The sequence below is a fragment of the Lemur catta genome, chromosome 5, assembly GCF_020740605.2.
Source record: "Lemur catta isolate mLemCat1 chromosome 5, mLemCat1.pri, whole genome shotgun sequence".
Taxonomy (NCBI): Eukaryota; Metazoa; Chordata; class Mammalia; order Primates; family Lemuridae; genus Lemur; species Lemur catta.
This window is the reverse complement of record NC_059132.1, coordinates 54,074,431-54,100,657: the sequence shown is the minus strand read 5'-3', so window position 1 is coordinate 54,100,657 and position 26,227 is coordinate 54,074,431. Positions and strand designations below refer to the sequence as shown.

Below are 26,227 nucleotides of genomic sequence, written 5' to 3'. Positions count from 1 at the left end.
CCAGACTTCTGAAGGCAGGACAGCCAAAATAACGTCCTTCATAAGGAGTTTCAAAGCCATGGCTTCAAACAATCAACCAGCTAGTGTGCTACAACTAGCACACTCCATTCCTAGAGTATTCAGAGTCTGTCTACATGTTGCTATCCCTTGAAACCTGATTCTCAGAATATCTCTGTACCTAGATTATTTCACAACTGACACACCTAACTGGTGTTTACAACCAGCTTGTTAGGATTCTGGATCCCTTCCTGGTGGTTGTCAACATGCCTTTTGCTTCCCCTCTGAGCAGATCTTGGAGCTATTGCTACACAGAAAAACGAAAGGCACTCACTTGGTCATATGTCAGATACTGGTGAGTGGCTCTTAGTTTGGGGTTTTTTTTTTCTTTTCTTTAAGAATAGGTCAGGAGAGGAAGAAAATGGCACCCCAGGAAGTCCAGGGTCTCTGTGGACTCTGTTTTATGTTCAAAGCATCGAATTCACCATCTCTCCCTACAGCCAAAGGGGACAACTTAACTGTTTGCCATCCAGCGAGTTGTAATGTCAGTATTAATCCAAACTCCATCACAGCAGCTAGAAGCAAGCAACACTGATGTGCAGGTAGAAGGGAATGCCTACATCTAATCTTCACTCAGGGAGGCATGTGCACCCCTGGTTATAGGGAACACTTGAGAATTTAAGACATGACCCGGTGATCCTCCTGGACACTCAGCTAGTAAGTGGCCAGGGGACAATCAGTGGTCAACTGCCACCCTGATTGTTACTAGAGCAGAGCATTTTCTAGGCCAGCCACTAGGGAGGTCTCCCGGGGTCACTGAGAACACACACACACACACACACACACACACACTTCTGTATGTATTCACAAAACTATTTCTTACCATCCCATCACAATATTTTTTTAAACAGAACTTACAAACTACCACAAAAATACGTTTTGCCTCAAAATGACTCAAAAAAGCAGAAGGGGCTTTGATAAAAGATTTCTGAAGCCCAAAATATACTACACACACCCTGGGCAGGAGAAACAGGTTGAGCAACGGAAGTGCGAGGAACAATGACCATGAAACCGCTGTTTCCTTATGAGGACCTCCAAATTAGTCCTTCCCCCAGGGGGAGAGGATGTGGAACTCATTGTTTGCTATTTTCCTTTTCATTACCACTGTCCCAGGGTGAGAGGATGAGAGAAAGAAAGAGAGAGAGAGAGAGAGAAATAGAAGGTGGGAGCGTGGGAGGAAAGAAGTAAAAACCTAGACTGATATTTATGTTTGTTCTGTTGGAAGTTCACTGTAACTAAGAGATGAAATATACTTGTCGGAGACCACTTTAAAGACCTTGTTAAAGTGAGGACATACAAGGATCCCCAAACTCTGCTTAATCAGCACAAACACCACAAAGATGCATGGGACCCATGTATCTTCTTAGGCTCCAGCCACTTCCCAGGGTAAAATGTGAAGACATAAATGAATCCAGCAGAGCACAGGTGACAGTTCTTTGAGATAGAGCTGATCAGTATTGACCTTTAATTTGGAGACCCTGAGCCTCGTGCCATCTTTTTTATGAATATGGGAGAGCACTCTGGGACCTTTCCAGCTGGGAGGAAGGAAGCATAATTATTCATCCACGTTGGCTCAGAGACCTGACAATGACAAGCTACACTTCTAAAACCTGTACAGACTGGCCACCACCCATGCCCTCCAGCTTCCATGAGGCAGGACTTTCAGAAAGAACCCTGAGCTGAGGAGGGGACTGGAAGGAAATCAGGTTAAAATGAAAGAGGGGCCGGGACAATTCCACATTATCCTGAGAAGACATGGATGCTGGTTCCAGACTCTGGCCTACCCAGCCCAAAAGGAACTGTATCAGGTCCTTGGAGAAGGGGGGGTCACCTTACACTGTTAAGACAGCATCCACACAGAGCCCTGCAGAATGCCCTTTAATTGGCTTGAAAGTGACCTGTCCAGTGGGACTTCCTTAGCTTCTTGGCTTTCAGCCAAGAAGTAGCCTTAACTTCTGTATCCATGGGGATAGATGGGGCAATTCCCAAAGCAATATCACTTTACAAAAGAAATCTCAACAGAGCCAAATCTGGAATGTTACCGCACAGATATGTGAAGTCCCAGCTGACAGTCCCATACGTATTTGGAGCTGGGAGAATGATTAAGGCTTGTGGACTAAAATAAAATCTTAAGGCTCCCCTCCACTGGCTGACTAAATGGACCCCTTCTTGGCCAAGGGGATACCCTAAAACTGAACTGCCGGCCATGAGGAGGGAGATCAGACATGCCTCATCATGCCCCCCTCCCTTCTCGCAGACACCCTTTGTAACTCATTAACCGGCCTAAGGCTATGCAAGACACACCTGCAGGTCCCTCAATTTACAGAACAAATATATGTCCAGTGTCTTGTCTCTTCCTTTTCTAAAAACAGTCCAAGTCTTTCTTTAGACAAAGCTTCATTTTTCAACGAATTACAAGTCAAAGAGTCTTTAAACCCACCTATAACCTATAAGCCGCTCCCCCCCTCCTCTTTGAGATGGCCCACTTTTGGGGGCCAAACCAATGTAAGCCTTCTAAGTATTGATTTATGACTTTACCTGTAATTCTCGTCTCCCTGAAATGTATAAAACCAAACTGTAACCCATCCACAGCGAGTCCACTTGCTCAAGGCTTCTTGGGCGTGGCTCCAGGTCATGGTCCTCACATCTGACTCATAATAAACCTCTTTAAATTATTTTACAGAGTTTGGATTCTTTTCCGTTGACAGGCTTTAAACCTCAGTTAAATATAATGAAACTCTAAATATGCAAACCTAAGTTTGGGATGCAGAACTAAAGGGACAAGAATCCAGCACCCCCACTTCATCCACAGAGGGTCAGGTGCCACAGCACAGGCTGGAGTGGTAACTGTTAAAAGCCAACGGCTGGGCTGGGTCCGGCCAACATGACAAGGACAACCAACTGGTCCCGTTCCTTAGTCTTGTGCTTTTAAAGGGCAGACGATGTGCCAACTATTTTAAAGCTCCAACACACTAATTCTGTAAACAATAATGGCTACAGCCTGCACACTGCGCACTGGATTGGATTCCTCAACTTGGCCTCATCACTTATGCGGCTGATGAAACAAACACTGACAGCTTTTTTGCATTTGTAAAGGCCCCACAGCAGCTGTGGTGATCCCACCATAGAGCAATGAATTAAGCCTGAAACCCAGCTGGGTCTGAACAGAAGCCTTTTTTGCACAATACAGCAAGACTATCATTGTTAACCTAGGCATTATTGGGAAATATTCTGCATTACATTATAGGGCAGTTCTAACTCAATTCTTAAAATTAGCTCTAATAAGCAATTTTAGTAGGAGGGATGTGGCGTTTGCTTTTGAAATGGCACAAGTATGTGTATAGGTTATAGGTACGCCACACAAAAGCAGCCTGGCAGAACACACATTTCCAGTTAAACAATGCAAAGTTTTAAAATATTAACTCCTTCTTAGATATTCGCACACTCACCCCTATTTTCTAAACTGAGGTAACTAACCTAGTAAATTCTTGGTTATTTGGCTACTACAGAGAAAATATTGAATACAGGTGCCTGTCAAGGGCTCCCCGTTAGGTAAGCCAAATTAATGACCTGGGCATAGGAGTCAATTTGAAATAAAGAGCCATACCAGAAAAACCAGAACGTGAAAAGCATGATTAACACCATTAGTAAAGAATTTTTTGACAATGAACTTGCGCACTATGTAGTGAGACTCCAAATACGACAGACACATTGGTGTTTGGCTTCCTATCACCCAGAAGCTCAAGGGAAGCTCACAGTCAGCCACACCCAGACGTGCACTCCTAGGGAATCAGAACATGTACTCCCCACTTGACAAAATGCTCACCAACACCATGGGGCCAGGAGACATCTGCAAGCCTCACCACCTTCTCTTCCACTGCCTTATACTTTCTCTGCACATTTAAAAATGGGCAAAAATTACCTGACTCTATTAAAGACCAATCTCATCTCAACAATTTCACACCAACTTGGGGAAAATAAATTTGGTAAAATCAGAAATATCAAAAAAATATGGCACCATTCCCCTTAACAGAACTCCCAGTTCTTAAAGGAGTTCATTATGAAGGACTTTTTTTTAACCCTTTTTGGTTCTGCAGGCCTGGAAGGAACAAGAAAATCAGAGAGAATTTCTAGGTAGATAGTCTATTCCCCATAGTCCTCTGCCAAGAATCTTAACATAGATAACCACAAGAAAGTCAAAACCTCAGGCAAGGCAGGAAAATCAGTCTCTCCTCCAAAAGAATAAACCACACACAGGAGCCCGGCTCTGGGAAAGTAGGGTTTTCAACTCTATCCCTTCCAAAACTCTATGTGGTGAATGCTGTGGAAAGACTCATCTGAAGACCTACAACTACAGCCAAAAGACACCTGTGCACCCACAAAAAGCAAATCATCCTATGATGAAATTCAGAGTCCAACCACTAAGCACGTGAAGCATTCAATTCTAGCACAAGCATGTGCAAACAGTGCTTATATTTTGCAAAGGGGTGGGAAATAAAACCACTGTTGGCCAGCCACAAGTGGAAGGTAGAGTGGAAATCAGGCAATGAGGAAAATGAGGACGGAGCCCCCACATCTCCCCAATCTACACACACACACACACACACACACACACACACACAGCCAATGCAAGAAATAAATTTAGTAATGATGCGTGAGTGCATGCTTTTCTAACTTGAAGTATCCCAAGAGAAATGTAAACATGTATTCACACAAAAACTTGCCTACTAATGTCCACAGAAGCATTATTCACAATAGCCAAAAGGTGGAAACAACTCAAATGTCCATCAGCTGACAAAAGAGATACACAAAAAGTGGTATGTCCATACAATGGAATATTATTTGGTGGAAAAAAATGCACTACTGATACCTGCTATAGCATGGATGAATTTTTAAAACATGATGTTAAGTGAAAGAAGCCAGTCGAAAGGCCACATATTGTATACCATTTATACGATATATCCAGAATAAGTAAATCAAATCCACAGACAGGAAGTAGATGTTAGCATGTCCACGTTCAATTCATATTGAATTCATACATAGGGTGCCAGAGGCTGGGGGAACTGGGATGAAATGGGAGGCGACTGCCAATGGGTATGGAGTTTCTTTTAAGGATGATAAAACTGTTCGAAAAAAAATTTTTTTTTTGAGACAGAGTCTCACTCTGTTGCCCTGGCTAGAGTGAGTGCTGTGGCATCAGCCTAGCTCACAGCAACCTGAAACTCCTGGGCTCAAGTGATCCTCCTGCCTCAGCCTCCTGAGTAGCTGGGACTACAGGCATGCGCCACCATGCCCGGCTAATTTCTTCTATATATATTTTTAGTTGGCCAGATAATTTTTATTTCTATTTTTTTTTAGTAGAGACGGGGTCTTGCTCAGGCTGGTCTCAAACTCCTGACCTCAAGCAATCCACCCTCTTCAGCCTCCCAGAGGGCTAGGATTACAGGCGTGAGCCACCGCGCCCAGCATGTTCTAAAATTGATAGTCGTGGTGACCACACAACTCTGAATATACTAAAAAACACTCAATTTTTTTTTATAACATTTGCTTGCAAAATAGGGAAAGACTGAGATACATAAAAGGCCTTTCACCTTGAACTGAAAGGCCATTAAAACGCCAACAGAAAACCAGAACTGCCAAAAGGACTGGAGTAAGTTGGGAAAGTGAAAGTAAAAAAGAAAGGATAAAAAAAGGGATAACACTGTGCTAAGCATATAGCAGCAAAAGACAGCCACATATGCCAAGATAGTGCAAAGTGCTATGCAGGTAACACCAAACATATAAAAACAGCAATTTTGAGCTTCCTGTTCACCTGCAGCCATATTGTGGGCTAAATTAAGAGCCTGAGATTCTAACTTCATATATATAATTATACATATAATATATTATAATTCAGTGACAGTACCTACTAAGACAAGTCCCTTAAATTAGTTTGAAACCATCCTTGAATTCATACATAGGAAGCAGTTTGAAGGAGGGGACTCTAAAAGTAACTTAGGTATTACTTACTAACTTTAGAAATGTTTTAACTCTCAACAGATGATTATTTGCTGTTGACGGCAGAAAAGAAAGCAACCAGGAACCACATTCCTTCAAAGAGAAACACCATCCAAGGCCTTCATGAAGGTATACAAGGCCTGTCCTGAAAAACAAGCTGTGTGATGGCGAGGCAAGGTGACACCTTCTGTTCTTTATTGGGATGACCTCCATGTACAAAGGGATTAAAAGGACTCCTCTTAAAATAGGTACTATTATGGTCTTCATTTGTATTAAACAACTGTAAGCAAACACTGTTTGGCTGTAAAAGCTTTGCAAGTCAAAGATAATGGCCTTCCTTGGTAAACTGACTGTTCTTTATAATCATCATTATTTATACTCCCAAAAGGCTTTGCCTAATGCTCCAACAAATTCTGGAAAGAAATAACATGACAATTTCAGCATGTCTCACGGAAGAAGGAAAGGGAAAAAAGGCTAGTTGAGTAAAAACTGTGTTTCATCCTAGGGTATGCCAGTGTTGGTATAGCGACCACATCTTAATTAGAGCAGGGAACAGAATTAGAATGAAAACGAAAAAACACCACTTTTTAGCTTCAGATATTTCTAAGTCAGACCCATCCTCCCCACCTCCCAATGCTTTCTAGCTTACCAGGGCCAAAAGAAAACCCATTTTAATAGCATCATTAGCGTTTTGATTTATCACAAGTACAGTGGACTGTGCAGTATTGCACTCCTTCATCTAGATAAGAATTCAGCATAACACGACGCTCTGCAAGTTATTATTTGATGCAGGCGTTTCTGCAGAACTAACTGATGGTGTTTATACTGAACAAGGGGGTGATGGGAGTCCAGTAGAATGAAACAAGTAATCTCTTCAACTATGAGACTTGGCCCTTGGTTCACATATGCCCAGAGCCCGGACTCTGGGACAATCAGGCAAGCCAAATATGTTCTTTATTTAAATGAGGTTTCCTTTCACTCTGTCAGCCACCTTTTAGATTCCAGCAAAGTTTAAACCACAGCGGTTTGGAATCCTAACAGTAGTTTTGAGGATTAGGATAGGGAATGAGTATTTGAAAAACATTTTTAAAGAGACAGAACATGGAATCATGCAGTAACACCCACCAATCACTCCCCGTAAAGTAACTCAAGTTCAGAAATTCATTATTAAAACCAGACTCCCCCCTGGCCCCCTGCACTGTGGAAAAAGGTGATAAACTCCATTGGTATTTAAACAGAAATCTGATTTCTGCCACTGGAGGATGTAATTATCAAGGAGGATGACTTTTATGCACCTTTAAATTTCTTTCAAATTAAAAGTTCTGTCAGAGTGTCAAAACCAATACTACTTAGCAAAATGTGCCTTTAATTAATGTTTTGGGTCAAGTTTTCAAAGCTAAAACAACTGCTCAGCCCAAACACTGCTGCACTGAGGACTGCTCACTATCCATATTTTAATCTGGCTGTCACTATTTGCATTTAGAAAACGAACTTTGGTTAGACAGAAGCAAAAATTATATATTCCTGGAATGACAGCTCATTGTGGCCTTAAATCCTTTTTGGAATGAGGTGCAGGATACATAAATAAATATATGAAATAAACCTCTCTCCAAAAATTATAACCAGTTAGGAGGCCCAGTGAAAAGGCTGAAGAAAGCACAACATGTACTCACCATCAAATTGGTATTAACTGATCAACACTTTTGTGCTGGTATAATAGTAACATCCATCTGGTGTTGGGCAGGTAGGGGGGGAGGAGGAGATGGGTATATTCACACCTAATGAGTACGGTGGGCACCGTCAGGGGGATGGACACACTTGAAGCTCTGACTCAGGTGGGGCAAAGGCAACACATGTAACATAAACATTTGTACCCCCATAATATGCTGAAATTAAAGAAAAAAGAAAAAAGAGAAGGCTGAAGAGCAGGTGAAACTGAATGTTAAACAAAACTCACTAAAATAATCAGACTCCTTAATAAGACTGGAGTCTCCAGCCCCTTTCCTGAATTCACTGGAAGAAGCCATACCAAACATTTCATGATCTTCAAAAGATTAAGAAATCAAGTCTACCATTCCTCAGGCATCTCTCACAGGCAGTGGCCTGTACCACTGAGAATCATCAGTTTGAAAAGGAGTCACTTGGCACGTGTGGAGGGCCCAGTTTTGTGGCATCACAGCTCTGCTGAGGCAAAACAATATAACTAAAGCCCTTCAAGGCAGATGAAAACCACGTGCTACCAATTTGACTGGGACTCCAGACCATGATTCCTTATTAAATGTCTTTTGTAGTCACGTGAGCTCTTTCATCCTCCAATATCAAGACATTATTACAAGCTGAAAATAGAACAGAGTTTTAGTGCTCTGGGCAGCATAAGAATGGAAAAGGAGGCAATTTGGGCAAAACCAATAAATATTAGGTTCCACCTCATCTCTAATGGGACATCTTGACTGGAGAATGAAAAAGGAAGGCACAACAGTTCATTCAGAAGTATGCTCTTAAACGTAAAAAGTAAGGCTGCCTGCCTCTCTTAGCCCCAACTGTGACACTACCCTCATCTTCTCAAACTAGGAGAGAAAGAGGGAGAAAAATCCCATCAATAGAAAAGTGTGTCTGGGTGTAAAGAGATTAACAATGCATTTTTCTGTAAGTTAGGAAGAAAAAGCAAGCCTTGATGAGAAGAAAAAGTGCTATGTATCCATACTAATTTCTATCCTCTTCCTCAGACAACCTTGATATACTATAATCAGCAAAGATGACCCAGAAACACTGTTTTCTCTGCAACCTTGCACTTAGAGAATTACAGCCACAAAGACCTGAAGGACTTATCAGAATAACATGGTCTAGATATTTACAAAGCACTTCATGCGTTAAAATTTGACTGTCTCCCCTAAACTGACCTTGAGACCAATAATGAAGGTATAATTCTCCCCATCATATATGAATAAACTAAGGCCTGCCTAGACAGGTGAAGTGATGTACCCAAGATCACCCAATATATAAAGAGAGCCTCAACTTCAGTCTGACTCCAAAGCCAGTGCTCTCTTTCCCACAGTGTTTTGCATCCCTGCTGCCAACGAAACTGCAAATGCTCTTAGGATAAGAGCAATGTCATATTTCCAGACACCTAACACAGTGCCAGAATGTGGTAAGCAAGCAAAGAATACCAGCTGTATTTAACTGAACCACAAAAGGGACCTTTGTAACCATAAAAAGCCCACCTTACAAAGAAGGCTGAAATCACAGGTGAAAACAATGTGATTCTGGGTCATCTTTATTACTTAAGTATCTACACGTCCTCACCAAAAAGCATTTCATACATATAAAAAATATAATTGTACAATTATACAGGCTCTCCCCTTCCCTTCACTCCCAGATCTGTTCTGACTAATAACACATTGTGTTCTTACAGCAATTTTGTTTTACAAAGTGCTTTCACATATCTTATCTCATTTTGTTCTAAATGCCCTGAGAGAGGACACGGAAGAAAATAGAAACTTAAATAAAACTCAACTGACATCTTTACTACTCGTTACAAATGCCTGTATTGGTTTTTAAAAGCCAGCAAACAAACCAACCCGCTGGCCTAACACGTACTACCTGTGGGACTGTAAATTAGTATAGCCTCCCTCCAAGAAAGCGATGTGCTACAAGGGGACCAAAACATAAACGCTGGCCCTGCTGACTCAGTGATTTCACACTGAAGAATTTGGAGTTAAGTACCAAAAGATACAAGCATGTAAAGCGCGCTGCACACATCATTTTGTACAACAGCCCTAAAACTGTGAAAAAGCCTTCAAGAAGGGACAGGTCAAGAAAACTGTGCTATATACCGAGTGCCTTGCAGCCATTAAAAATCATTGTATTTTGACGCGAATGCAAAAAACAGGTAACAAAAAATACAGTACTTAAAGAGTATGAGCCCATATAGATATCTGTTAAACTATGTATCTCCCAGCGGAGGAGTATCTGGTATGTGATATCAATGATTTCTATCTCTGAATACTTGTCTGCTTTGAAAGATTTCCTATAAGGCAAAAACCCCATTTTCACAAGGCGAAAATGCTGTTGGCTTCATTAGGTATGGGGATTACAAGTCAATTTTATTTTTCCATGAATATGAATCAATTATTGCACTTACCACATCTCAGAAAAAATCTCAGAAAGACCCATCCAAGGGCAGGTAATAGAGAGGACTTTCTATTTTATCAGGCACTGGACAAAATGTGCAACCTCAGGCAGGTTGCTTAACAGCAGTACTAGACACCTCAAGAACTCTCAGCTGTAAAATTAAAAGTGCCCAAATTCTGATTAGTTAAGTCCATCTTTTTCCACTAGATCCATACCAATTTCTTCCCATTACTAGGTAGTATTTGATTAACTCCACCAAAAGCTTTAACTCGAATATTCCTTAACTGTATACAAAGTACTAGGTATTAACAGTGACCCATGACCAAATTCAGCCCCTACTCCTGTGGGGTTAACTGGGAGATAATGTGTAAACAAATAACTCCAGCACCCAGAAGTAAGGTGTGAGGAGACCAGTCAACAGGGAGAAAGAGCCTAGGGCAGTGGAGTGGCAGGCTACCCAGGCAGGCCTCAGGCAGAAGTGGTGGGCTGCTCAGGCATTCACTGAGCAAGCAGAAGACCTGGGTTGTGCAAAGGCAAAAATGCCAGATTCAGCTGAAGCCTGAGATGTGTGAACTGGATTGGAAGCAAGATAAGCCCAGGGTAAAGCAAGAGCTTTTTATGCTGTGCTGAGAACAAACTTGGTTTAGACTTGATCCTGAAGGCCACAGACCTAGATCAGATTTTCTTTCCACTGCCCCCAGCAGGCAGTGAGGACAGATTTTCAATTTCAAAGATTATTCCTTCTTTGGTTAAACATGTTAGTGCACAGGTTCAGTGCCACTCTAATCTTAATTCTCAACCTATCCCTCTAATTTACCGCCAAGACATGTTTGGAGTCAACCGTTGGCTGATACAGAAGATACAACCAACATGGGATGGAGACGGGTGGGTGGTGATTACATCACCTTCTAACCTTAAAGCCTTGTTCTATATCTCAAAGTGAATCTGTTACTTGCTATTCACTTGGTTTTTTTAAGAGTCAAAGTGCAGAATTCATTTGATTCATTTATTTCTGAGTCAGCTAGGAAGGCTGCTGGCAAGACTGATGTCTCCAGGTTGGTGATTTCCAACTGTGTAATAATACCTTGAGTATCTGTGCATCAATATGCAGTTTACAAAGTGCTTTCACATCAAAACTTTCCCTGGCTCTCCCAGCAACAGGCCTCTTAAATGCGTGGAACAAGTTTTCCAGATTAGGAAGTAGCTCAGAGAGGTTGTATAGTTTGCTTTGGGTCACACAGCCAGTTTAACACAGGGCCAAACTTGAACTAGGCTCACATTCCCAACCCTGTCATCACCACAGAGGTACCCCATAAATTCAAAACAAGCCTGTCCAAATTCGAGGCATTTCATTACTGAAGTCCATGCAGTACTAGTCATAAGGCACATATACACAGCACACAACTCTGCTGCTTAACAGAATAAGCATTCATTGAGCTCTCTTCTGCAAATCTATGATGGAAGGAATAAATGCAAGAAACACATGCTCAGTTCTAATCCCTTCTCATTTCCTCCTGGCACCTGTTTCTGCCCCCACAGGCACCAAACACTTTAACAGCTGGCAGAAATGAGAACCAAGAGATAATACACTCAACCATTGTAGACCCAGCCTGCACCAAAATGGTGGTTAGGAAATAATGGAGAAAGAACCACCCAGATTTTAAGAGTGCAATAAAACAGGTGCCAAAACGTCTTCCATATTCTCCTGGACGATATAGTCACGAGAGATACATGGGCTGCTGTCCCAGGAAACCAGAGTCTCCCAGTAGACAGACACACACCACCCACAGTCCCCACTCCTCCCCTGAGGGAAATATTACTGGAAAAAATACCTGGTTGTTGTATTCGAGGGCACAATGTGTATGCAGAAAGCACCTTACTGGGAGTACATGGGGCAAAATTGTGGCTATGTGTTTTATTAACCTTCCAGGATTCATGGTAACAAAAACACTGCTGTTGATATTATTTCAGTGCTCACTGGCCTTCCTCTTCATGGGTGGTGGAGCTTGACAGACTTACAAACTTAGAATTTAAAATCCAATTGAGGCCTTTTAGGCAGCACCAGCTCTCAAGAACAGCTCTCAAGAACTTCTACCAGTAGGGTTCCTCTTTCTCTAACACCCGCATACATCCTATGATTATGTGAGTAATTATGTATAATGTTCCCATTACTCACGCTGCCTCATTAACACATCTGGATAGCCTTTGTTTAATGGATGGCCCAGCCCCTGGTGAGGACCGAGGGCAAAATGATTTCCCCAGTGCCTCATGGTCCCCTAAGCTGCAAAGTCAGGGGCAACAATACAAGCGCAAGAAACAGTACTGAAGCCGATTTGTCACAGCCCTGGGAAATCAGACTGGCTTCTGCAAGCATAAAGAACTTCTGCAGCCCACGCTGGCCCTCAGGTACACCCCAAGAATGTGGTGGGGGCACCTGTAAAAACACAGAGCACAAACCAGCCAGTACCAAGGGATTCTGGGATCTCAGCTCTCCTTCCAAAGATGACTCAAGGAGAAGGCAGCTGGGGATAAGGGGCAGCTCCACCAACTGGTGCTTAAAAAAACAATAACACGAACACGCACTTGAGACACACACTCCTGTTCTTGGAAACTGACAAAACTGCCTTCCCTTCCCCAACTTTCTCAAACAAAAAGCCTTTCCAAAGGCTGCCAACAGCCCCTTTTATGACCTTCTCTTCCCTTTTCGGGGCTACCCTGATCATTTTACCTCTATTTCTTCTGAACTAAAAAGTGAGGAGGAAACACAGCCTTTAACCACTGGCCAGTCTATCGCCTTGGTTTACTCATCTGTAAAATGGACTCAAAAACACCTTTTCTCGAATGAACTCACTATGGAAACAATAAATGAGGATGGTTATTTCAGAACTGACTGGGTCCTCTCTTCACAATGCTTTCAAGAGGGCTTGGTGCTGTGTGGCCATCTGGAAGTGTGTTTTACAATCCTAGCTCTTCTGGCACATCTCTTCAAATGGCAAAGAGAGCCTCAGGAGAGGTGGGCAGCATCCTCACAATAATAGTGAAATCTGTGGCAAGACAAACAGTGCTAGAATTGGAAAGAAACCCAGAGGATCCAGAGCTGCAGTCAAGCTCTGGCTGCTCACTCGGATATGACCTAGACTTTGCCCTCTGGGACAATATCTGCATCTGGAAAACAGAGGCCCTTTCCTATCCCAGACAGCCTGACTCTAAGAGAGCAAGAAAGACAAAGGCCACCTGCAAGAAGCGAAAGAAAAGGAAGTCCTGGAAGGGGGCAGGATGACTCCACCAAGAGCAAAACGATGGGTCAGCTCCACTTTTAATGATTTTACTCTGAATCAGATTTGAATGGGGAAAAGCCTTATTAAAAAGCCTGAGGTTTTCAGAAGGCTATAGGATTGACTGAAGTCCCATAACGAGAAAAAAAAAAAAAATCTCTCTCACTCAAATTGTCTACAAAAAAGTAGACAGATATCACAGCTTTAGAAAACCAAAGTCAAAGCTCCCATCTCCCAGAATAAAAGAAGCCTGCAATGGAAAGGCTTTATGGACAAATCAAACCAGAAAAATGAAGACTGGGGCCTGGAAAAGCAATTGAGGTTTATGTTGGGGTGTCACAGGAATATACTTATCTGACAGATGGAAAGAAAAAGCAAAAAGTAATAGACTGCAACTAAGAAACTGTGCTTCAATTTGTCTCATTTTCATTAACAGGTAGGCTTAAGGATTTAAAATGAAGCAGACCTCCAGTAATATCTCATAAGTAAGACAATATAATTAAAGTTGCCGGATTACAAGATACAAGCTTCTGAACTCCATGAGTTAGGCGTAAAATCACTAATCTTCCTGCCCCCTGCTATCCAGTGAATGGCACAATTACCTTTAAATCTAAAACTAAAACAAATCACTCACTAGGACTACTCTAAACTGATTCACATTTTACCTATGCTATGTGGCTTGAATTAGACAGAGGGATTAAGGCTAAATACAGTTGGAAGGTGTATAAGAACCAGAGGTGATAGGAATCAGTTAGTTAATGGAAACAAGTTTGTCAGCCAACAAACCATTTTTTTAAAAGAACATATTCCTTAACATTTTATTTTAACTTAAACACACAAATTTTACTTTTAATTGCAATTTTTTTGATACATGGTCATGGTCTTATTCCTGAGTTTAAGACTTCTTTAAGATTTACTGTTATACATCAGAATTTCTGGTTTGTTAGGGAGGGAGTTTGGGCATAACTTCAGTTTTGTTCTTAAAAAAGGCAATCACTTGCAAAGCAATGACTGAGCAGTCCATACATATTTTCCCCCAAATCTTTTAAATGTCTGGCCCACATCTAATTTAACAGCCTTATTTTTTTTAGCAATTGACTTTTATCAAGTCTTCCCAAAACATTCAACTTAAAGTTTTCACAGAAACCAACTCTTTTCACACTCCTTTCAAGGTTGACATAATATTTAACTGTAATTACAATAATAAGCCCAACTGGAATAACCAGATTTAAGAACAAACAACTGACACTTGGCAAGACTTCTGGGTGCGAGCCAAAGGGGACAGAGGCACACCCTAGAGCTGCCCACTGGCCCGGAGCCGCATGCTGGGGTATCCGCATGCTGGGGTATCTGCTAGGATGTCTTGCGGCCAACAGAGCAAGTAGGCTGGATAGGTCGAAGGTTAGGAGAGCTGCTACTGCAACCTTGGGGGAAACTTGGAACAGTAACATTACGAAGATCAGAATGACATGGCGAGAATTCAGACAACAACGTCAGGAGTCTGAGTCCTTACACCAGAGGCGAAACACTAGCTTAAAAATACTTCAGTTTAGCCTTTACTAAGTGTTTTAATTGACTAAGTTTAGTATGACTTTCCCATGTCTTCTTCGAAAGGGGGTGGGGAAAAACAGTTCCATTTTGAATTATATTAGACACTAGTTATATACTCCAAAAGATTTTCTCCTGCTAGAGGAGAAAAGTTTAAATAACCTTTGGAGCAGGGTATATATTAAGATTAACATTGTAGTTATTTCCAAACCACTTGGAAGCGAGTCAACAACCCTCAGCTCAGCAACAGGGACTGGTTTAACTTACTGTGAGGAAAAACAGCCATTATACACCCTCTAAGTACCAAATAATTCTAGTTGGCTATTTGGGCCAGTGTCTATAGGGACACACAAGTCAGGTATTAACCTACAATAAGGTAATAACCCAGGTAATAATAACCCAAGTTGGATTATTTTTGTACATAACTTATTTTTCCTTTTAAATTTTATTGACACGTTCAGGACTTGATTATATTTTCCTTGGGTACTATTCTCTACACAGTGATAGCTTGCCTCTACCTTAGACTAATGTGACAAAAAACAAGCTTTTCCACTTCTAGAAACAAGTGGAAAGCAAGACATGTGAACAGCCCAGGAAAGGAAAAATGTAGCAATTAAATAACTTGTGTAAGTTTTTCCCCTAGAACTGTAAAATAATCTGATTGGACAATTTGTGTAAAACAGTGGGAAAAAATTTAAAAACAAAGCTCATAAATCCGACCACTATATTCTGGTGTTCTTTCTACTTTTTCTTTACAATTGTATGTAATTACAGTAAATCCTGCTTTGGAACCTTATAATGCAAACTTTTTTCAGTTTTTAATCATACTGCACTTTTATATCAGAAAATTAGATACTTAAAACTTACAAATTCCATTTGAACTGTCCTAGAAATCAAACGGGTAATTTGTTTTCTTGCTCATTGCATGAATTATTATCTTCATGTGGCGGAGATTTTCTTTCTTATTTCGAATTCCTACTTGCTATAAAGCAAAAATCAAATGGTTGTGAAGCCTGGATATCATATCTGTTATTCTCCCTAGGAATATCCAACCAGTGGAGCGATAGAAATGGCAGAAAATATCCATAGAGTAAAACATGCAACTGTTTTCACTGTCCAAGTACATTGGGGCTTTAAAAAGACAAATGTTTTGGGTTATTTAAGGTATTGTAGTGGGAATCGTGCCCAACACAATTAAGACGGGATTACACTGCAATTTATGAGTTTCTCAAGGATATCATTTAATATAAAATATAACAATCATTTCTCCCAAAGCCTACCATCTACAATCACACCCCCAAACTCTGCTTTGCTAAGGCAATAAACTAAATGGCAACTCAGCAGGCATCTAAGGCTTTTGAGACCAATTGTACGAAATATGCTGCCTTCCACCAGCTCGAATAATAATGCCACCTTACATATAAAGCAGCATACTGTTTTACATCATTCAGGCACATGATCTCTTCAGCGACTTAGTGAAGTGGCAAAGGCAGGTATCACTTTTTCCATTTTACAGAACAGGAAATGGACCCAATTTGAGCCTCTGGTTCTCTTGCTCAGAAAGAACTAATCCCAGAACACCTTGAGACTTAAAAGAGTTCTGTTCTCTTCTAAGTTCATGTATCAATGACAAGTCTTCCCTCTGTCCAAACCCCCCAAAATACGCCCAGTAGGCACAGAGCTGGCACAGCAAAAAGCCCCCCACCGTGGTACTGCAAGGCTTCCAGAAGGGGCAACAATTGCTGCTATGCAGCATCACCCTGAAGGGCATCCCGCCACATCCTGAAAGACACCCACAACACGACCTAAAGTGACAAGGTGGCGGAATCCACAACACGGTCCTCCAACAAAGCGCTGGTGAGGACACACAAGCACCACAGCAGTAAAGACCTGGAACAGAGGAAGTGAAAACATTCCTGCAGAAAGAAGGCGCCTTCTCCCTGCTCCCCACCCGCCCTAAGTGGAATCAGAACGAGGTCCGGTGGCACTCGTTTGGGGACCAGAGGCTCTCCCGGTGCTCACCTGGTGGGAAGAGCTGCGCTTCGGGGCGGAAGGTAGAGGCCCGGCCCATTCTCCTCCTCCTCTTCCTCCTCCCACGCAGCAGCCGGGCTCCGCGGCAGCCCCCGCCCCCGCCCCGCTCCGCTCCGCCTGGAACCTCCCGCCCGACTTTTGACGTCACGGAGGAGGAGGGGAAGGTTCCACCCGGGCCCGTCCCTTTGTGACGTCACAATGACAACAGAACGCGGCCCCGAGCGTCCGGGAACCGGGAGCAGCGGGGGGCGGAGGGAGGGACCGAGGGCGGCGGTGCGGGCGCGCGGCGGGGGAAAAACCGGGGGGCGGGGAGGGGGCGCGCTGACGTCTCGCCGGCTTAACCTGTTGCTCTCGAGACTGCGCCGGAGCCGGCGGGCAGGGCAGCGGGGAGCTGGCGGGGCCGCCGCAGCCATGGTCGGCCGTGCGCGCGGCGGGGGGCGCCCGCTGCAGCTGTGCGCCGCGCGCCCCCTCCCCGGCACGCCCACGCCCCCGCTCCCCTCCGCGGGCCCCGCGGGCCGCGCCGCCCCCGCGCCCCACCCACCCGCGAGCCAGCCCGGGGTTCCCGGCGTCCGCCCCGCGCGCCCGCCGGCAGCCCGGAGCCTGCCCCCTACAGGCCGCGCGCGCGCCCGCTCAGCCCCGGCCCAGCCCGCCGCGACCCCCGCGCGCCGTCCCCTGCGCAGCCGGCTCGAGCACGTCGGGAGCACGGGCTCCGCTCCCGGAGCGTTAACTCGCACTACGCCTCCCGCGGCCGCCGCCAGCCGCTGCCTGGCGGCCGGACGCCCCGACTTGACGCGATCTGCTGACCACCAGCAACACAAAAACCCACCCCACGCCGCTCTCCAACTTAACGAGGTCCGGATGGGGGGGCGGTTCTTGTCCAAGTTCTACCCCATTTGCTTTGTGGCTTCATCCGAAGGGGACGAGCCCGGGGAAGGCGTCCACGCTCCAAGGCAAGGTTGTCTCCATGCAGTTTCTACAGCCCGAGTTTAAACTAGTCCCTTTGCATTCTACCCAGCCCTCTGCAATGCGGATGTATTTTAATTCTTAAATTCTTTATGGAACAGCTTTCTAAGTTGGGCTTGATTATTTAACCTTACATTTCTTTCATAGTTGAAGTTTACGTGTCTCGATTAGGATCAGCTCTAGAAGAGGCATTCAGCCTTTCCATTAAATATATTTTTTTACAAAACCAGTGCCCCGAAGGTCATCTCCCATTACACACACCACACTGATCAAAAAAGGGAAATATTAACACCAATTTGTCTACTCGAGTTAAATAAAACTTTCTTATAACATTGCATTATTCCTAATGTATGTTCATCTGGCCTTTTAAAAAAAATGAGTTCCTTGATTTAAAGCATGCAGCTAATCACCGATCACTCGAGTGCATATTTGGCTAATCCCTCGGTCCCCCTCTTTCCTCCCTCCCCCCAAACTTAAAAAAAAAAAAGCCACCACACACAAAACAAAAACACTACTCATGCCAATCAAAACGTAGCTGTAATATGCACAAAACAAATTTAACTATTCCAAACCATTAAATCTCTGAATAATCACCCAATTTCAGAAGCCCCATTAACAGGGGAAATTATTTGTAGTCACTTACATATGCATTCACAAACATACTTAAAAACATTAGCCACAGTCTATGTCCCTTTCCCCTAAAACTGGAACCATGAATTTTTTAAACAAAACCAGCCTCATTATTAAAGTCAATCCCAACAAATGCATTCCCTGTAACATGATTCCCAACTGGCTTATGTTGTAAACCAGATAAGCCAAAACGACCACATACATTAAATTTGATGTGCCAGTGCAAAGAGAAGATCGCCATAATCGGACCCTCGATTGCAACTTAAAGGGCTTCCAACACACAAGCGTTACACGATTTTCCAAATAACATTAATAATAATAACAGGCTCATTTGCATGCAAAGTGCAATATGGGGCCAAATCCGCCTGAGAATGCAGTTTAGTTACATTACCGCAGCTCCCCCCCACCCCAAGCTCCACCAAAATCCCTTGCCTTTCATCTAAAACTAGATTATGGTTGTGTCATTTGAGGTCAATTTATTCACTTGAGGTATCTCTACACCAATCTGTTTTTTCAACCAAACTAGGCAGACACGACTTTGCCTGAAAAGCCCTCTTTCAGAAAAGAAAGAAACAGCCTTATCGGACGCTGTGTTTAAAACCCTTCAGCTGCAGAATTATCTATAAACTTGACATTCACAGCCATTGCTTAAAACTGCAAGTCAAAGGATGTGTTGTTAAGAGCACTTACGTATTTCTTCTGAATGATATTCCTCTTGGGTCTTTCCTTGCTCATTCTGAGATCCAAATGCTGATTGCAAAAGGGGACAATTGCTTCATGAATTTAAAGCCGTCAGAAATTTGCAAAAAAATATCCTGGTGGTTTTTATTGTTGTTGGTGGTGGTTGATCTTGTAATCCGACTTTTCTTCCTCTTCCCCCAAAGCCAGATTCGCCTTGAAATAAATCCGAAATTGGGAAGGAAAAAAAAAGAGCCAAAGACGAACGAAGCAAACAAAAAAAAATTCACTTTAGTAAAACACTCATAATGGAAAATTTCCCCCGAAACACATACACACACACAAAAAAAAAACCGACGCCCTTCACTCCCCCCCTTTTTCCTCCAAAAACTACATCAGCGAAACGTGAAGGTCCTTAGTGTCTGATCTGTAGTTACATCTTGGAAAAGAAAAGGGAAAAGATAAATAAAAAATGTTGGAAGTCACGTTTGTGCTGCAGCAGCAGTGCGAGCAGAAGAGTCAACTCCAGCGGCGGCGGCGGCGGCGGCGGCGGCAGCACCACAGCGAGGGCTCGCCGAGTCTCTTTTTTCCAAGCCCCCTAACCAATGAGAGAGAGGCTATCCAGCCCAACTTTAAATGGACTCTGCTTTTATACAAGTTAGGGCTCCTCGGCTAATTCCCCGCCGAAGGCCAGCCGAAAACTCCCACAGCTGAGCACCCGAGCGCCCGCTAAACCGGCTGCCGACCGCCCCTGGCCCAGTCCAGAGGACGCCCGAAGCCCCGCCAACCGGACACCCGAGAGACCTCTACGAATCTTTGCCCCGACAACCCCTCAGCCATCGCTCCCACGCCGAGCCCAGGAGTGGAATTGAGAGAGGCTCCCTAGCTCAATGCATGGCACGCTCGGTCGCTCCACCTCACCCCCTTTTCCCCTGCTTGCCGCTCACCCCACGGCCGGCCCACGCTGGCCCCCACCCCTGCCCTCGCGTCTACCTGCAGCCGGGCTGCTGGGTATGAGTGCCCCAGGACCCCCGGCCCAGGGGAGAGCCGCCTATTCCCGGGGCACCTTAGAATGGTCCCCTTGATCTTCTGGAAGTTGTAGTCCCCCGACTACAAAATGGCTATGGCCACGGGAGCTGGGAACTACAATTCCCAGCCTGCCCCGCGAAGCCTGTCACTCAATTCCCCTCCCTCCGCCTCGCCCCCTCCCCCTCCCCGGCCCTGCCAACAAACGCTTGGACGTGTCCCGCGTGCGACACCGCTAGAGGCTGGCTCGGGATTGGCCCGCGGAGCGTGTGGTCCGCGAGCAAGGAACTCCCCACGCCGGCCCGCCCCCGCCCCCCTCCCGCGCCGGCGGCCAGCCCCCTCCCCGCGCGCCCCGCCCCCACCCGGGGCGCGAACCGCCTGTGGAATCGAGGAATCGCGCGCGCGCCGCCCGGAGCCTCAGGGGAGGGACGCGAGGCTTCCCCAGGGAAGGCCTCGGAGCGTGGCGGCGCGGGGGGCGGTGTCAGGGAGGGGTTGGAGCCCGTCCTAAGGAAAACTGGGCCACGCACCAAGAGGAATCCTCCGTGCGAACTAGTTGATCGGCGGCGCCTGCTGCTTCTGCCGGGCTGCCGGTGTCACCTCAGGACAGCGCCTCGCGTATTTGTACAGAGAGGGCCCCGGGCGGCTGGGGTAGTCCGAGGTCACCCTGCCCGCGGCCCGCGGCTGCACGCGCCCCCACGCGCGGGGCGGGCGGTGGTCGCGGTCGCCGCGTGGGAAGGCCACCCCCCGGCTCGACACGCGGCCCCGCGGTCGCGAGCGTGCCTCCGCCCGGCCAGCGGGAAGGGCGTCGCTGGTGGCCCAGAAGTGAAGCCCCGGCGGCCGCCTCCTAAAATAGATAGCCGTCTTGAGACAGACGGAGCGGGACCTTTGTTTTTACGGGCGGATTTTGTGGCCTGGGGTGCCCATGAGCGAGGCTAGAGCATTGAGTTAAAAATAAGTGGAATATGGAGACCAAGCCACCCAGACACGCACACTGTAAGGAAGCATCTCGAACGCCGAGTGCCAGGAATATCAACTGCCTCCGCCACGCGAGAGCCTGCTTTTTACCTGCCTCCAGCCCCCTGTCGTGCTTACTTAATCGCTGAAATAAATGAAGTAGCAGGCCCTGCTGCAGCTCCCTGGGCCTTCGCCTTATTAACAACTTTGTCAAGTCTCACGTCGCCATTCTGCCTTGTTAATTTCCTTGTTTTTAGCAGCGGTTTTGGGGAAGTAATGTTTTCAGTGATCTCTCAGGCTGGTCTCTGAATAAATGAAAAGTGGGATAAGTGGTCCCTGGTACGCAGGCCTCTGCATTTTATTCTCCTGCTCATTCCTTACAGTCTGCTTACTTCAAAAGCATAAATAACACAACAGTTAAGAGTTTATTTGCAGCCGTATTTGAAGAGAACCAGGGTGTCTAGAAAGGTCTCAGAAACTGGGGGTAAAGAGACCCGGATTCAAATCGCACCGCAGCCACTTCCTAAAAGCTTCTCTGGCCTTGTCGGTTTCCTCATCTGCAAATTAGTGATGACCAGACCTTGTGGGGAGGATTCTATGATAAATAACATTAACCTAGGTAAGAACCCAGGCACATTATTGGAAGCTTTTCAATAATCGAAATAAAAGGCCTTTTTGAAAAGCCTTTTAATTATTTTACCCTTTTAAAAAATCTGAATTCTTTTTAAAATGAAATAATTTTATCTTATATTCACTTAGCAAACAAAAATAAATGATCTTTTGTGCCCTAAATATTGCAAAACTTGTTTGCTAGTGCCATTTGCTGAGAAGAAACTAATAAACAGACTCTGCCACCCACCGTGTTTTCAAAAGACTTTCAGATCGCTATGACCTGTATACTGGAGGTCTCCACTTCTCCACAGTGTTAGGGCTTTAACCTGCTTTCTGTAAATTTAAGGTTAGATCTAAAAAAAAAAAAAAAAGATCTGTCATTCCCGAGACAAATATTAAAGAACAAAGGTGAGTTTCTTCTTGGTTCCCTCAGCTATCCTTGGAGGCTGGGCTTCTTAGTCCTGAGCCTGTAAACTCCCCTGCTGGACTACCAACTCCAGTCACCTGATGTGAAAAAACATTGTGTAGCTGAGATCTGAGGGTAGGGGAAAGGAAGGAGTTTGCTCATTTCCAAAAGATTTGGTGAATATTACCGTTGTTTTCCTTGAAAAGGAAAATAAATTGGTCTTCTTAGTGGTCGATAGTCTTTCCTGTTGTGGAAAGACTCCTTATGAAGTCTTTCCCTGCCATCTTGGCAAGGCCTGATGTTACTGAAGAAAATTAGAAATATTTTTACTCCAAAATGTGGCATTTTAACATACTGGATTGACTCAAAAGCCTCAAGGTCTTTCTGACACTTCCACCCACCCACCACTATTGGCTCTCCCAAAATCTTTCAAGTTTCTTTATCTGCCTGAGACCCTGACCCACCTAGGGAAACAATTGTCTTTCCTTCATCTCCCTGTTACCTCAATATCCATTGTAGGAAGGAAGATCAAGAATGCAACCAGACCTGGCCTGGTAAGTCATCTGTTTCCTCTATCCATTCATTCTCCCAAGTATCAATTCCCTAGTAATCATTTATTGCCCCTCAACAGAATTACCTATGTTCCTCATCTCCTCCTCTGCTCTAAAATGAGTGTATATAAACTTCTGGACCTCATTGGGATATTGGGTAATTACTCTGTGATTCTTCCAGTGCACACAGTAAATAAATTTATAATCTCTCTCTCCTATTAATCTGCCTTATTGTGAGTTGATCTTTCAGCGAACCTTCTGGTGGCAAAGGAGACCTTTTACCTTCTCCCCCACATTGCCTTTCCTTCCTTTTTCCACCTATTTTTCACTTCGAATTTGCTCTTTCTCCTGGTGATTTTAACTCTTCAAAGCACCTCTCTTGACTTCTCCATCGTGGGGCTAGGGGAAAACCCATGTGGATACGTTGATTCTATAGGACTATGTGCCAGAACTGTTTTTATCTCTGAGAACACAGAAAGGCCAAACATCCTTTGTAAAGTAGCACACAGTTCAGTAAAAAAAGGCAGAGTTTACAGTAGGCCGTGATACCTCCCAAAAGTGCTATATTAGCAATGTAGAAAAGGTGCTAAAGGAAACGCATACCTGAGATGACTAGGAATGAGGGAATTTTGAAGGACGTTTAGGGGTTCAGTGGTTTGAAGTAAGCATGTATTTCACCCGTTGACATTGCATCCTCATTTGCTTACATTCTCCAATTTTGTTTTATGTTCCCAGCTCTTCTTTCCAAATAAAAAATAGAGTTCCTAAAGTCAGAGATGATGTCTACTTCTCATATCCTCCCAAAGCTCCAAAAACTTCACAGAATTGGAAAGGTATCCAGTAAATGCTTACTGTTTAGTATATCACCAAAACTATAATGCTCAATTATTTAGGCTGTGGCCAGACATTTAGCGTGCTACTGTCATCTCCAATTCCATTTTGGAACATTGCTGTTTTTTGTCTTGCACTCTACTCTCCAAATCCCATGTAGTATTATACATTCTTCAAGGCCCCAACTCCAGGTCTATTTTCAATTGAGCCTGGCTGCTTGCCCTATTCATTCCTGAATTCTCCTTGCCCTTTGTTATTTTGGCCACATTTTCTGAGTTTAAAATTTTGTTCTGTGTTATACTGTTTCCTGATTATGTCATTTGTATATCTTGTCCCTCTTAACTAGATTGAAAATTTGATGGGGCCATGATTTGTCACATATTGAGGCAACCATTGGCAATGAGGCCAATCGCTGGATGGGAATCAGATGTTTATAATATGAAGTCTCTAAGTGACATTATGCCATTCACATTACACAGCTGGGCCTCCGGTTCATCATCTATAAAATGAAAGGGTTAATTTTAATTCTCACCAAAGACATTTCTGGGCCCAACATACTCTAATCCTACTTTGACTTTTGTACTTGGGTGTGGTGGCTCATGCCTGTAATCCTAGCACTTTGGCAAGCTGAGGTGGAAGCATCACATGAGGTCAGGTGTTCGAGACTTTTGTACTGTGCTTGCTTCTTCCCCTCTCAGTCCCTAAGTAAACTTAAATCCACAATTGTTGAGTAAATATTGCTAGAGCAAGTTTCTTTATACTTGTACATTTTTAATTTCCCAATACAACCTTATATTTATCTATGATAACAATTGATACCTTTCATTTGTGTGACTTTTTATAGTGTTTAAAGCACACTGTCATAATAATTTCATTTAATCCCTAAAACAACCCAGATCATGATAAGTATTACTGTCCTCATTTTTCTAATGGGAAAATAAAATATTAAGAGGTTGTGATTTGCTTAAGTCATACAACTAGTAGGGTGGACAAGCTAGAGGTCAAACCCAGGGTTCATGGCTTCACATGCCCCGTGCAAGGCACCTCCCTGGTTTTCCGTAATGTGATCCAAAACATTATTCCATGAAATGTTACTAGGTGAGACTGGAATGAAATGATTCTTTCATGAACTAATTTGAAGACTGCTACCTTACACAAAGATAACGTGATTACTATAGAAATTTAAAAATCCCAAAGGGGCATATAGCTTTGCAAATGTATTTGGTCACAGAAACCTTTTTTTAAGAAGGAACTGGTTTCCTCGGAACAGTCTCAGAAACATGCTTTAGCCAATATGATGAATTTTTACTTCATAAATGATTGCTGACTGACAATAATTCCTACTTAAGTGACTGCATACCTTATGTGAAGTTTCTAATTTTATATATAGGTCTATCTTCATATGTGAGGGGAAAAGAGTAAGGAGGAGGGATATAAAAAAATAATCTTTGAGTGACATTATCTTTATAAATAACTGTGAGCTGGTGTACTCAGAAGGTGGGGGTTTCTATTGAAAGAAGGTAGAACAGCTATTTCAAGCCAACTGAGATTTGCAAGAGTATTTTAAAACACACTAGGAGGTAAACTCAGATGTAAACAGCCTTCCTAAGAGTGAGTGATGTCAAGCAGACATTAGTTCTTTTTGTTATTCAGTGCTTCCTGTCCCTGAATTACAGTCTTATTTGTCAAGCGTCAATAAAATGCCACAGCACAAACCACATACAATAAAATGATGTTTTAAAATCTACTGGTTGTCTGTGGACCTCGTTTATATAAGTCACTGAAAGTCCCTAGTACTTTGGGTTATTTAAAATTTTTGGACTATCATTACTATTCTGCTTAGATTGTGTCTTGTGTTATTGAAAGGGAGCTGGCCCTGATTCAGAAACTGTGGTAAGGCAGCCAAGACGGGAAACCTGCAGTTCCTAAGAATAGAAGTTACTGTTTATAATAATACTGTACTCTGTGTTTGGGGGGAAAAAGCAACTTATCAATGATCAACTAATTCACAAGGGATCATTAGGAGGAAACTGGGGCACAGAGATTACATGGCTCCCCTGAATAGGCAGGGGAAGAGGGGGAGAATCTGTATTCATCAGGACACCTTCAGATGCAAGGTGAAAGCAGCTCAAGTGAAAATGGCTAATGGAAAAAATGGAGGAGGAGGGGTTTGGTTCACCAAACTGGAGACCCAAAGTCCTAGTTTCAGGGGTACAGATGATGTCATCATCCTTCCCCTCCCTCCCCACTCCTTCTTTCTCTTTCTCTCTCCATTCATCTCAGCATTTCTTTCTTCTGTCAGCCTCTCCGACCAGCCAGGGAGGATAGCTCCAAAGAAAACTCTTTCCCATAGCATGGCCATGGGGATGATGGGGATGGAGCAGAATTTGTTATCAAAAAGGGTGGGAGAAAAACATTCTGGGCAGCAAAAAAACAGTAGCAATTACTTGTTAGAATAACTAATCAGTTATTTACTATTAGTTCTTCACTCTTTCAGGGCCATGGAAGTGAGGAGGATGGGAGAAAAGTACCCTTTC

At 43.9% G+C, this 26,227-nt stretch overlaps 1 protein-coding gene across 1 annotated transcript in view; it reads right to left on the bottom strand.

Moving 5' to 3' along the window:
* Nucleotides 1-19,928, bottom strand: part of JARID2 (jumonji and AT-rich interaction domain containing 2) — a 243,775-nt gene extending 223,847 nt beyond the window's left edge. The window contains exon 1 of the mRNA XM_045551826.1: nt 19,323-19,928. Within this exon, the coding sequence (XP_045407782.1) occupies nt 19,323-19,367 (45 nt within the window). The 5' untranslated portion in view covers nt 19,368-19,928. The remainder of the gene's footprint in view (nt 1-19,322) is intronic.
* Between the last annotated feature and the right edge of the window lie 6,299 nt (nt 19,929-26,227).